This window comes from Acinonyx jubatus, chromosome E2, assembly GCF_027475565.1.
Source record: "Acinonyx jubatus isolate Ajub_Pintada_27869175 chromosome E2, VMU_Ajub_asm_v1.0, whole genome shotgun sequence".
In the NCBI taxonomy this organism is placed as follows: domain Eukaryota; kingdom Metazoa; phylum Chordata; class Mammalia; order Carnivora; family Felidae; genus Acinonyx; species Acinonyx jubatus.
In genome coordinates this window covers 39,181,910-39,196,365 of record NC_069396.1, presented here as the reverse complement: position 1 = coordinate 39,196,365, position 14,456 = coordinate 39,181,910, and the positions used below count along the sequence as shown (strand labels likewise).

Here is a 14,456-nt window from a genome sequence, read left to right as displayed (position 1 = left end):
CAAATGGCATACTGCACAAGTAATTTATCATTATTTGGAGGGCACCATTCCAGACGAGCTCAGATATCTGCAGACCTACTGCATTGTTTCTAAATAAAGAACTATAAATACCGATTCTATAAAATATTAATACCATTACAGTGCATTATGATTGCAGCATGTAAAGACATATAGTTAAGATAAAAAGCAGTCAATAAAACTTAAAAGAAAATGAGTAATAAAAAAGGTACAAAATATATTTAGTTTCTGTATTTGAAATTAACATTATCTACTGGTCTTTGTAGTGCCTTAAATTTGTACTAATGGCAAACCTAATGCTCCGGTAGTAAAATGTGTAATTTACCTATAATAAGCGCTTTCTAGAGAATAAAAATAGCTTTAAAGAGTGTTTTAAAACATATAAGATCATTTTCATGAATTAAATATTTATTTAAATTCAACACCCAACTTCTTTGTTCTTTCCACCACGGAAAAAGATACCGTAACATACAACTTGGACCTGCCCGCATTGTGGGATAGAGGAAGGGAGGAGGATAAACAGATGTGGATTTCAATGTATTCCAAGAATTTGTTAGCAATCCAGGGTCTCTTCTAGACTTTGGAATCAAAAAGCTCTCTGGAAGAAACAGCATCGTGGCAGTCCGTTAACTTCTTCACAATAGCACCCTGTCAATAGCCACGGTCATTTCTCCCAGGAAACTCAGCGGCCCCCACCCATCCCTCTGTTTGTTGGTAAGCCACACTGATATAAAAAGCAATGGCAACTCATTGGTGAGTGGTGTATCCCCAAGACATTTTACTGTGTCTGTCTCAGCGGATGCTCTGACTCCCAATCTCTAGGCGTAGGGCACTTGGAGGTAACAACACTCGAGAGGCGGGGAGAAGGATTCCTTGACTGAGCAGGGGACTCCATATCATCTCCAGAAATCATGATGAAACCTTGGCGGAACTATTGTCTGCATCTTCAAAATGATGGCCATGGGCTCCCCATTGACTCGTGCAAGATGCTAAAGGTCACCCCTGGACACGTCAGAGACGGGAAGGGAGGCCGAATTGGGAATGTATGTCTCTAAATTGAAAAGTCCCAATTGTCTCTGGCTAGACCAACGACGTGGATCTAGCAGGAAGGGTATCCCCTTTGAGCTAAAGGCATAAATGGCCTCGGGCACCATTTTCCCACTTTCTGGAGTCAGATTCACTCCAGCCATGCTATCTGGACACCTCATCAGAGGTCAGGGAACCCTCAGTGGGACAGACGCTATGGACAGGCACTTCTGGGCTGACCCAGCAGTCCAGTGGCCGGTTGGAGCAGAAGCAGGTTCTGGAGCTGAGGGGATAGCAGCCGGACTTGTGACAGGAGACCCCAACTAGGAACTCAGAATCCTGGCTCCCTAGGTTAGCAGGAACGTAGGGGAGGGCCCTGCAGTGAGAGCTGGCAGAGGTGAGGCCTGCAGGTACTGGGTGAAACTCAGGATGCATTTCAGAAATGCACCTGGAAATGATTAAGTGCATCTGGCAAGGGGTTCGCAGAGGATGCATGGGCGTTCATTAGCAGGAGCTACAGAGGGAGAATGTGGACTTTTGCCTCCAGGCCTCAGTGGGGGTGAGGGGGGGGGTGTTACTAGGTGGGGACTGCAGTGATGCATAAGGATGTGTGTGTATATTTCCAAAGGACACACATTTGAAATTCACACTAAAGCAGTGGTTCTCAAACCCATTAGAATCACCAGGGGATTTTTAGACACTAGTTTTGGAACACAACGCACAGCACTTCTGATTCTCTAGGTCTGGGGTGGGGGCCAGAAGGCAATATGTTGAACAAAGTGTCCCTGGTGATTCCGATGCAGTGTAAAGATTGTACTTTGAAAAAACCCAGGTGAAAGAAACTGCTTGGGGGCTTTAAAAAATGCCGACACGTGGTCCCTCCTCCACCGCCAGAAATTCTGAGTTAATTTCCAAGATGAAGACTGGGATTCAGGTCCCTCAGAGGCCCCCATGTGGGCCTCTGCTGAGCCTGGGTGGAGAAGCGCCCTTGTAGGTAGACATTGTGGGGTGGCTTAGCAGGGAAGGTAGTCCGCTGGGGACCCTAGGAAGTGTTTGCTAAGTCTGCAGTGGGGACCAGAGGTCCCATGCTGGTTTGCACTCCCGGGGACACAGGATCCATCTTGGGGACTCGACTTCCTCAACCTGTCATGTGCGAAGTCAGCGTTCTTAGTGCTGAGGCTCACGTCAGCTCTGAAGCCCATGTCAAGAGCAAAACCAGGTCTCCCGAATGGGGCCATATTGTACATGTACAAACACGCGGGCACCCACACACACCCAGAAACGTGCAGATCTGTTCACACACAACGTTTAGATTGAATGAGTGAGCACCTTCACCTTTTGCCTCCCAAGTAGGGAGGGAAACTGAGTGAGGAACCAGAGATGAGGCGTCAGCACCCATTGCTTGCAGGGGACACAGATCATACGCCACTAAGGCAAGTGGAGTCCACACACATACACGCCACATAGACCTACACGCACACATGCATTACAGCCCATCACACACTCACACAACATTCATACACACACGCACACACACACGTATTACAACCAATCACACACTCACACACACATACCACACCCAGCACGTACCCAACACCCATATACAAATCACACACACACATCACACACTCATATACCACATGTGCATACTACACACACACACACACACACACACAACATACACACCTATCACACATACACATACCACACACACACACATACGCCATGCACACACAGTGTAGGAAACTCTTCTTGGTTCAACCCACTTCTCTTTTGCAGCTCTTTGGCCTCCACTGCTCCAGGAGAAACAGGCCATCGCTGAGAAACGGGATTTGGGGTCTCCAAGGGTCTAGGCCCTGCTGGATTGGGGGCTACTTAGTGAGTTTGCAAAGGTGATTTTGACTGCACGTGATACACACAGGCTCTAGACTTTCTCTACCCCTTGCCCACGCTGACCGAATGGTTCTGCATGGTTCCACGGCCTGCCTCGTTCTTCCTGTCACCCCACTTCTGCAGATAAATGCTCCACAGCAAATTTCCAGGGGACAAATCCACCCCTCTGGATTTGTGTTTTAAAAAAAAAGATCCTTGGGGCACCTGGGTGGCTCAGTCGGTCGAGCGTCCGACTTCAGCTCAGGTTATGATCTCGCAGTTGACGAGTTCAAGCCCCACATCGGGCTCTGTGCTGACGGCTCGGAGCCCGGAGCCTGCTTCGGATTCTGTGTCTCCCTCTCTCTCGGCCCCTCCCCCGCTCATGCTCTGTCTTTCTCTGTCTCAAAAATAAAGATAAGCATTAAAAAAAATTTTTAAAAAAAGATCCTTGATTTTATTTTCTTTATAACCCTTAAACGATTTGCATAACCACTACTGCCCTCTCCTTGACGCCCTCTCTCACCTTCTGGGGCCTCGTCTCAGAGAGGGTACGGGGGACGCTTCAGACCCCAGCTAGTGGTGTGTGTTCCTGGCCAGGCAAACCCAGGTATGGAATCATCTGGGATGAGTGTCTCCTGGACAACCCCAGGCAGCCCAAGGGTCCCACTGCCCACTGGAAACATTCCAGTGGGTACACAGATATGCCTTCCCCCAAGGGTGCATCTCAGAGTGCTTGGGAGACAATCTCCCGACACTGGCCTAAACAAGACGGAGAGAAACCTGTCAGCACCTTTAGTAGGCTGAGGAGAGGGCAAGCCCTTCCCTTGCATTTGGTGACCGCAGACACCGAATCTACCTGTGCCGAGAGCCGCTTCACAGTCAGGGTCTCCACGCATTTTGACCCGAGTGTGCTGGGCTAAGTCTCACACAGCCCCAGGCTTCTGCCCAGGACCGAGTCAGGGAGCCAGTCAGCCCTCTCCCACCCAGCGTTCCCCATATGACCCGGTGGCACAGGCGACCCCAGACCCTGCCTGCAGCTCTGTCTAGTTGAATGATTGGCCACTCAGGCCATCAATTGGCCCGAATCTACTGGGAGGATCACTCAGACTGCCCCAAGCTTTCAAGGGGCTCATGAGTCCTCCAGTTACCTCCATGACATTTGGGACGCTGTCTTTTCGTCTGCCTGATGTTGGAGGCAGACACTCAGATGCCGTCAGAGCCAGGCGGATCACAGAAGTGTGCGAAACAGCAGGGTTTGGGGGGAGGGGTGGGTGGCTCTCCTAGAGAGCAGTCGCCCCCGACTACAGGCAGCAGGGGCCATGAGGACCGCTGACATTCTAAGAAAAGGCCCTCCGTCCAGATTTCTACATGCAATATCCTGGTTCTTAAATATTGGCACCTGCTCTAAAACTTTTTCAAACACCTGGAGGACCACTGTACCTTAGTCTGCAGACTGGGTCTGGACTGGGTGGACAGTTTGAAACCTGCATCTGGGGAAAGGATGCCCAGTACTGAGCTATTCACCCAGGGAAGAAAGCAGGTCAGAACACTGGGGGCCCTCCGTGGGGGAAGCCTCTCCCAATATTTTAAAGGAACAAGGTACGGGCACAGACAATACACTTGTAGAAAAGAGAGCTCTGCTAGAAGAGGCATGCTGAAATAAAAAGTCATCGGTTCGTCATTCCAATAGACTAATGAATTACTGGAAATATCTTACATTAAAGCAGTTCCCTCCCGACACGTGGTACAAGATGTATATTCAACTTTAGGATACCACTGGTAACTTCTCCCAGGCTCTGTACCATAAATTTTTAGAAATATATGACCAAGTGGTTTAATTAGTTCATTGTACCTATTTTTACACGAGCACATCTTTCATCGTTCTGAGCCTCCACTTTGCACTTGATGGGCCAAAGGAACCCTCACTGTTCGGGGGAGTTGTTTTGGCATTATTCGATGGAGCCAATACCCCAACAGCACCTCTCCAAAACTAACAGGTGGATTCACATTATTCTCTCTGGAAATCCCTTTACCGAGCTTTTAAGAAGTGGCTCATGCTTCTAACGTGTGTGTGTGTGTGTGTGTGTGTGTGTGTGTGTGTGTGTGCGCTAAGTCTCCAAAAGTGTTTTAACTTTTAAGGTGAGTAACTGGATATTTCCCCGTATTTGCATCCTCCATTTGATATTTATTTAGTCTTTCTACATGTCTTTACTTAGTTAATACCAGGAGAGATAGATATGGTGGTGCCTTTGCAGCCAAGCTTCAGTACATTAATATAAATTGTACACTAATTCCCCCAAAGCATATATATGTTGTAAACCTGAAGACTTTTCACACAGCTGCTTATTGCTAAACAGTGCCTTGTCCAGAAGGGGACAATCTGTGTCTCTAATTGCTGTCACTGAAGCCGAGATTCATTATGTGACTTTCCCATTAAAATGTGAGCATTAATTTGTATAATGAAATATCACCCACTGCAGTGTTCATTAGCCATGCCCTACTGTATACGGCACATTGTTAGCTACCTAGAAACTGTAGTTAATTTCACTAATGGATATTTCCCTACTTAGTGTTTGGTAGGAAATTTATACTGTAACATTACCTCTTAAACTTTTAAGGAAATTTAAATTCAATCAATTATTTTCAACAAAAGTTTGGGATGTCATTAAGGCAGGAACAGCAAGGTTGGCGGACTGCGGAGGGATAAAATGGGCTTTTAGTTCATCTTAGAAATACAAAAATGATAGAATTTTAATTCAAAACAAAAAGTAAAAAAAAAAAAAGAAGCAAAAGAAGAGAATCATGTTTTGGCAAGCCGATCTTTTTTTTTTTCTTTCCATCATTATTCAGGTGGCTGTCCCCCACTAAGGACAACACATGCTCTCCTTTTAGAAAAACAAAATGGGAAAAACACTCATGTTAACCAATCTATATTTGAAAATCTATTCAATGTGCTTTTATAAACGTTAAAACAGCCTGGTCACCTTACCTAGGAGAGGAAACAGAAGCATCGAAGGTAAGGTATGTGTACATCAGGCATTAGGCACCTGGGTTAGGCCCACTAAACTCTCGTTTCCACCCAGATCTATATACCAGTTGGTGCTTCGGAAGCTCTTTGAAGATGAAAGGCAGTTTCCAAAACGGCATGAGTAATTTATCATCTCCTGATTCAGTGAGTAATCCCACCCCACCTTCCATACCTCCATGTGCCACAGTGGCTGCTTCCCTGCCTCACCACCTCCCTAACCTCTTCGTGCTGCTGGGGAAACTGAGGCACGCAGGGTCAAGGAGGCGTGGCCTCAGGCCATTGTGAGTTGGGGGTAAAGGAGGAGCCAGGGTGTAAGGTACTTCCCTTTGAAATCGCCGGGAGGCTGCGTCAACACACCTTGTGGGTACAAGTCACTTCCTTTCCTCCCGCTGGTTATGGTGTGGACACACACTGTCAAAGAAATGTTGCATTAATTCCCTAAAACAAGCCAAAAAATCCACCCAGAAAAGTAAAAATACCAACACAGTGCAGCGGTTAAGAGACAGATCTGGGTTTCACCCTGTAAGCGATGTTGAGCACCCCAGAGTGGGTAACTTCACGGCTCTGAGGTTCTGTTTCCTCCTCCCTGCCGAGGGGCAGGGTGCAACCTGGTCACTGAGGCGCTGGGACAGAGAAGGAGTGAATTCAGGTGCAGGGATCAGCACAGTGCCCGCACCTGCGAGTGTCCACAAAGTGGTGGCTACTGTTCCTATTATTGTTGTTATTACATGATTCCTACTGGCTGCATTTTTCTGCCTCCAGCCAGTAGCCCCCATGCAGTGTGGACTTAGCCTCAAGTCAAGAGGTGAGAGAGTCCCTGACCCCGGCCCCCAGCTGGGCACACATCCCTTTGACGATGGTACTGCATGACAGAAGCAACTTCCACACTTCTCTGTGGTCCTATTGGGCCAGGGGCACCTTGCCTGGGGATGAGCATGCGAGCAGGAGCCAAGAAGAGCACCCCAGACACCCCACTCAGCCAGTGTCCAGCTGCTGCGTCACGGAGGCACTCACCTGGCAGGGGTGAGCCGAGCTGGGCGTGCCCCACACACCCACCCTGACCACAGCCCAGAGCCCTGGAAAGCCACCTCCAGCTTCCCTGTACAAATCCATTTTCATAAAGAGGTTCTCAACTCAGGGCCGGACCAGTGCACGCAGCACATCAAAACCAGATTAATAAACCACTCGCATAATTTGAGAGGGGAAAAAACTAATGAGATTTATTTTTAATTAGTCCCTGAACTTTCGTGCCTCCAAGTTTTCACGAGTGAGGTTGCTTATTACATTTCTCTACGATGGTCATTCCTGAGACAACAGGAGCCTCCTGGGAAACCCAACACACAGGTAAGCCACCTGAGACGACTCAGCCTGGGGTCCTGCAGCCACTACGTGGGGTGTCACACCCATCTGGGGCTTGTGTGGAGAATACACACCCCTCCAGCCTTCCGGAAACTGATCAGCACGTGCCTACCTCCTGTACACAAAACAGACCCAAGGAGCCCTGGAGGGTATCCCCAAGATGGGGCTAGAGGAGGGGGAAGTGAGGAAAAGAAGGAAGCGCATTTTCAGGCAGCCCATAATGAAATGATTGGCCAGCCTCGGCCGGGGGCGACCTAGGCAATATCCCTGCCTCCCGTTGCGCGTTAGGACTAAATGTCTGCTGCTGCAGCCCCGTGATGGTTGATTTTCTACGTCAGTTGGGCCACGTGGTACCCAGACATTTGCTCAAATATTATTCTGGGTGTGTTTGGGAAGGTGTTTCTAAATGCGATGAGCATTTGAATGGGTAGACTGAGGAAAGCAGATTGCCCTCCCCAGCATGGGTGGGCTTCATCCAGTACACTGGAAGCCTGAACAGAACAAAAGGCTGAGTAGGGGAGAATTCACTGTCTCTGCCTGTTTTCCAGCTGGGACATCCGCCTTCACCTGCCTTTGGGCTTGGGCTTGGGCTGGGACTTAATGCCACTGACTCCCCGGGGTCTGCCGTCTTGCCAAATGCACGTCTCGGGACATCTCAGCATCCATAATTGAGTGAGCCAATTCTTTATTATAAATCTATTTATTTATTTAAAGCATATATATATACACATATATGCTTTATCATCTACAATATATATTGTGCATACTTAGAATATGAATATATGAATACATATATGAATATATATGTGTGTATATATATATATATATATATATATATATATATATATCATTTCTCTGGAGAACCCTGATGCAATCTCCTTTCTGAGCCTGCACTGACTGGGTCTGAATTCAAATCATCGCCATATGCTCTAGAAGACAAACCATACACATTCAGTGATTGGGTCCTAATCCGCTCATGGTAAGGTTTGAAACAGGAAAGCAGTTCGGCCTCCCTGGGTGTCTGTCATCAGTTTCTGCCCGGCAAGAGCCAGAGTGGAGTGGCCTGTAGGATTTGAGGGCCTCTCGGGGCCCCTGGGGCCCTCCACACGCCTCCCTCGGTCCCGCATGGGTCTGGCTGCAGCTCAGGGGGTAGCAGGGAATGTTCTGGCTCCTGTAGGCTCTCCCCAGCCCCCCAGGTGCTGAGAACAACCTGGGTTCTGCATCTACTCAGCACCTCCCTAATAAACAGGTGTTGGTGGAAGGAGGGCAGTAATTGAGTTAATGTAGTGGAGTTAAAAAAGGAAAGTGGTTTTTATCAGTGGATGCTCTATGATCGAGATGGCTCATAAAGATGGAGTGGGATAGAAAAACACAGAGAATGTACCACCTCATACGCTGACCAATTAAAATATATTTATTACACACTGGATTTTTAACTGTGCTCATATGGGTCCATTACAGAAAAACTTCAAAACATGGTATTTTGGAAAACGTGGATTCTGTCTCATAGACTGCTGTCCTCTGGCCATGTCACTTGGAAATACAAGAACACAGACAGAAAGGGGGCAAGGCAGGACAGGACATCCCCACAACTGGAGCCCCGTATTCACTCGTTTATTAACAAATAACTTGATTTGGATTTTTCATTACTCATGTAATCTACACTTTAACATTGTCAAAATGGATGTTTATTTTGGTGATTTGGAACATGCAACACTTTCTGTTCTATTCAAATGCACGAGTCTAAGCATTTTCCAACTTCTTTGTTCTTTGATAAAAAGGAAATTGATCTTTATCTGGTAACCATTCTGACTTTTAAACACTGCAAATGCTGTTTCCGAGGGGGGCTGGCAGTGTGATGTTTCCATGGCTTCTTTCATTTTCTCCCTTATTCTGGGAAGTTTCCGGAATGCCTCTGTCCACGGCCTTGTCTTGCTTCTCTCAGTGTCTCCAAAGACTACTAGTCACAAACCTCAGAAGTTTGTGAAGCACAAGAAGCAGAAATTTAGGGGGGAAAATAACCCTTCTCAAGCTTTAAAACCTCAAAAAGCGGAATCCATTTGCTTCCATCCACGTGGTCCTAATTCACCCAAAATATTCTGGGGAGTTTTTCCCACGACCACGTTTGGGCCAGCTGATGGGAGTTGGGCGCACAGGGTCAGCAGGGCTCCTGGCGGGGAGACACTGCCCCTTTCTTTCCTAACCCACACTCCCTGGCAGGGAAAACCTCACCTGTGGTGAGCCACCAACCGCCTGGTAAGCTTGGCCCAGAGGCCTGTGTCTTCATCTAATAAACGGGTGCTATCACAGGACACGCCTGGCCAGGTCCCCGTACTCCTGCGGACAGCCCAACGGTGGATGCCCTGGTGGACTGCCTCCCACATCCTGGCAGTCTGTGCCCCCCTCCAACTACCACCACAGCCCAAGGGGACGCGGCTCCAGCCTGGGGAAGAAAGTGGACATCGGCATGTTCTGAGAAAGCCAGATGTCTGAGCTACCTCGTCCTGAGCCCGATCACTGGGAAGACCTCACTGAGAAGGGGACATTGGTGTCAAACTCTGAAAATAAAGGAGCAAACCAATGCACCTATCTGGCAGAGAAGTGCAAAGACCCTGAGGCAGGAACTCAGGAACCCCTCCCTGAGCTCCTGGGAGGGGTCTTCTATCTGAAACCAGGACTTCTACGTGCAACTCACAGCCTAGCTGGCACACTGTGGCTTCCAATGGGTTCTCGTGTGCAGGCTGCCTTTCTACAAGGGCCACAGGTTCCCTGGGGAAGGGTCCATGTTCCTCGTGGCACTTGTCCCCTCCATGCCGCCTGGCATAGTCCAGAGATTACAGGAAGAAGTTCACTTCACTTATTCTCAAATTTGTTCTGACATTCAAGCTTTCAAATGAATCCACTGTGCCCCTACTACATGTAAAGGGCTCTTAGAGACCCTGGGGCTCTCGAAATTATAGCAATTAAAAATATGGACAGTATCGCCACCGTCACATTCCACTTGGAGGGAGACGCACAATGCATAAGGAAACGAACAACCGAACTGAACAGGATCGTTTCAGAAAGTGCTAAGTTTTAGGCAGGGAAGTAAGACATGGCCTCTCTGAAGAGCTCACATTGAAGTTCTGGGTAAGCCCCCAGTACCTACCGGGAGGAAGGCCTTTCCAGGTGGAGGGAACAGTGGGTTCAAAGGCCCTGCGGCAGGGACTGGACCTCTGCACTGGAGGAACCGGAAGAGGCCCGTGCGGTAGGAGAGAGAGGAGGAGGAGGGTCAAGAAGACTAGGATCCCACAGGGCCTGGGGGAGTGCTTAGTTTTAGAAGCTCCCTCTTTGCCCTGGGATGACTCTAGGAAAGAAGTGCTCCGGGACAGTGGTGGTGCTCAGCTGTGCCCCAGACCATGAATAAAGACGGCGGCCCCCTGCCACCTGTTCTCGGGGCTCCTCTCGGTGTCAGGGAGATTTGCGGGCACCAGGTGAGGTTCCAGGTGAGGGGCTCCTTCTCTTTAACCACACGCTGCACACAAGGCCCGTGTGCACTAAATATCCTGCACAACCCTGAGCTTTATTGATTCCTTGGGAAATAGACCACAATTATTTTTGAAAATAGATGGCATATTTGTCTATCCTCTGAAGCAGCTCATACTCCAATAGATAAAGTGTCAGGAGAAAAATCAAAGAAAATGGAGGTGTCCATATCTCAGATAGATTTTTTTTTTTTTTTTTGTATTGGCAATGTGCAAACAACCAACAGAAAGCTAAGGGAAAAAAAAAAAAAAACATAGATGACCAAGGGACAAGGCAGACAGACAAAAAACAAAAAAAAATTCCGCATTTTTTCGAGGGGCTAGGATGGCAGGGAAATAGGAGAAATGACCAGAGCAGTCCAGCAGCCACTTCCAGTGTTTGCTGAAGTGTTTCCTCACTTCCTGTCTCGAGCAGACCCAGCGGAGAGCAGTGGTGCTCCAGCCTGTATAACGTGAGGGGCTGACGCCATCCGTCGGGTCCCAGCTGTGGGCACGTAACCCCAGCTGGGCCAAAAGCCCATCCACCTGAACGTGGTCAGGGAGCTGCCACACTCAGCTCCCTTCGCACTCAGAGCTGAGCTGGGCTCCAGTCATTTGCACCCCAAGGGCCCCTGGTCCCTGAAAGGGGCACGAGAGGCCCCGCTTCATTAAAGACAGCGGCGAGACGTCCCGGGGCCTCCCACAAAGCATCATCCCCCCAGACCTGGGCCACAGGAGACTGGCGTCTACAGGCCCGCGCGTCATCTGGGAGGCTGGCTGTGGAGGACCGAGCCGGGACGCCAGGGTCCCCCGGGGACCCGCGGAGAGCACGGCGGGGGCCGGTGATGACACAGTGGTGGCCCCCAGCTCGATGCCACGCACCCGGCCACACCCACGCGTCTCACCTGTGTGTATCCGCAGGTGGACCTTTAGGTGATGGGATGTCCGGAAGGTTTTCCCACAGTACGGGCAGTCCTTCATGGCCGAGCCCAGGCTCCTGTCGCGAAGCAGTGCGGGCTGCTGGACGCCGGCGGCCCTCCCAGCCTCCTCGCCGAGGTCTGCAGCGGAGGAGAAACGTTCTCACATCACTTCCGCACGTCAGAAGCTGTTCGCACCCAAACTGCTAACACCGCACAAAGTGAAACGTGTCAATACTACACCTGTCTATTTCATTCTTTCAATCTGACAGAATGCTGACAATTCATGTATTTTCTTGTTATTCTCTTAAATTATTTCATCTTTCCTATCATCATTTTAAGCAGCATATGGTACCTTTATATTGAACTGAATTAAACAAGAAAAGAAACAGCTGTGTCAGCAGCTGGTTTGATTTCTTCTTTCGCTTCGCTCCTATTAAATATTTTTTTTCCCAAAAGTTTAAAAATGGTGGTGTTTGTTGAATCTGATTAATTTGTAATACGGACTAGCCGGAGAGCTCACTATGGGACCGACAACACATTTGCATTATATCTAGCAACAGATGAGGGGGGAAAAGAAAATATGTCTTGGCCAAGTCCCTAAGACATGCAGACATACAGCTATTTTGGGACAGGAAAGAAAATTATCCAAAACTGATCATTTCTTCCTTGCCGAGTCTTGTATCCACTGCTGGCTGCTGTAATCTTATGAAAGGGAGAAGAAAAAGTATGAAAATGCAGTTCCACAATTAGCCCATGATAAACATATAGTGACATATTCAAAGTCATGTGCAGAAACTCAGCTGCTAGACTCCCATAAACTTCGAGCAGAGCAGTTAAATCTTTGTGCAGTGACTTGAGAACTTCCTCTGTAAAGTATCAATACAAATTTGCCTTCCTGCTGTTATTTGTTATGTAACCCAAACCATTAGAAAATGGAATAGAATTTACATACGGCTGCCTTCTGCACAGAAATGATGGGACATAATAGTAAATAAAACTGTGAAAGTATCTAGTGGTTGGAGGATATGTTATCGCAACACCCGAGGCCCCACATCACACTGCCAAAGAGGCGACATCAGGGGAGCAGGGCAGGAGCTGGGAATCTGCATCTCCGGGGGGCCGGGGGGGTGGGTGGGCACCGGAGCCCTCTCCTCTGGCCTTCCTGCAGAGCTGGAGGCTGACCCCCTGGCAGAGAACGCAAGCTCCTGAGGCTGGCGGGGTCCTCACTGCAGCTCTCAGCTCACCCTCTAGGCACCATGGTAGATCCACTAGGGGAACAAGGGGACCTTCTGAGATAATAAGCAGACCTGTGACTTCTGCAGAGAACAGAATAAACAAGATTTGTACCTTCCAAGCAATGGAAAATGCAAATTGCTTTTATTCTGCAACATCCGTTCCTGGTGTTTCCTGCTAACAGCCAAAAGGGACAGACTTATAGGCCATGCACAAGATGAAGGCAATCACATTTCATTCTCATTTGGATGTCTGCTCCAAGCAACCGTGGAAACCCTGGCCTCAAGCATCCTCTCTGCGTTTGGACTAATGCACAACGATATCGTCACCCTGGCAAAGTTCTTTGAAGGCTCACTTTTGATCCCACTTTCTCTCCAGCTCCTCCAACCCTCCTTGAAAGGGCCATTGAAAGGGTTTATCTACCCAGCATCTTTTTTTTTTTTCCCATAATTTTGCATGGTGGGAGGACCACCATGTTCAGCCTCATCTAGAGCTCAACCCACCTGGCACTAGCTTTCTGATCATCCACATGAATGTGGAAAGGTTGCTATTGAATAAGGCAAATGCACAGGAGAGTGTTATCACTTCAAGGCAAACAAATGCCCCAGTGCATCACAGCGGGGTGCTTCACACCCCACAGGTTCAACCCATCAGGGGCCACGGCCAATCAGGGGCCACGGCCACCAGTTCGCTGACGGCCCAGGAGAACAACGGCCAGATGCCAATTTCAAGTCAACCAACCACATCCTAGGTTTAAGTACCTGGAATGCCATCTCCTACCCATTCTCCTTCCCGCAGGCACCCCCCCATCCCAAACGCGTTGCATTTGTCCCCCCAGCGTGACTCGGCTTTCCTTTTGTGGCATCCTGAGGTCAGCTCAAAATCGCCAAGAGCCTGATTCAGATTCTGCCAAGTGCTCTGTGCAACAGAGTTAACTAACATACCCTATTTAAGTTAGGAGGCTGATAGCTGTCAGTTTGCATCATAAACAGAACTAAGTGCCCCGGATGTTGGCTTCAGGACAGAGGTAGTGGGCAGGTGTGGACTTGTGACGTTAAATTCCTGCAAAGCCCCATGTTCCGAGATCTGCTCATGAACACCTTCCCCAGAATCTTCCTCCAGCCTTTGTGAGCAGTGGAAGGTGGAGCTGTCCAATGGAACAGGAGGGAGAGAGCGTGGAGGACATATTTCTACTGTAGCTTTTGGTGAGTCCTTGCTCAGGGCACAGCGTCGATAAATACATGCGCCACTCTGGAAGGTTCTACAGAAGCTGAGGGTGAGCGGTGCCTCACTATATGTCACTCTAAGTGATGGCCTGTATCTGTTTGCCTTTTATCTTTCTATCTTGGATATGTGTGGCCCAATAAAAAGAATAAATTTGTAAGATAAACAGCTTTCTTTGCAGATTTAAGAGTCTAATTTTCACTCTACACAGAAATGATTTTTTTTTTTTTTTGGAGGGCCAGAAGGCCTATGGCATTTACTCTTAGACTAATC

The 14,456-nt window shown here is 48.6% G+C and overlaps 1 protein-coding gene across 11 annotated transcripts in view; it reads right to left on the bottom strand.

The window, feature by feature from the left end:
* The window catches only part of ZNF536 (zinc finger protein 536), a 434,845-nt gene that overhangs the window by 149,495 nt on the left and 270,894 nt on the right, over window positions 1-14,456 (bottom strand). For 9 of the 11 annotated variants that reach the window (XM_053211368.1, XM_027044877.2, XM_027044879.2 and 6 more), the window contains 2 exons: window positions 11,712-11,864; window positions 6,302-6,355 (listed from right to left, as the gene is read on the bottom strand). The exons of 1 other annotated variant lie outside the window; for it this stretch is intronic. In XM_053211368.1, the coding sequence (XP_053067343.1) occupies window positions 6,302-6,355; window positions 11,712-11,864 (207 nt within the window). The remainder of the gene's footprint in view (window positions 1-6,301; window positions 6,356-11,711; window positions 11,865-14,456) is intronic. One more of the 11 variants, XM_053211370.1, reaches the window with a different exon arrangement.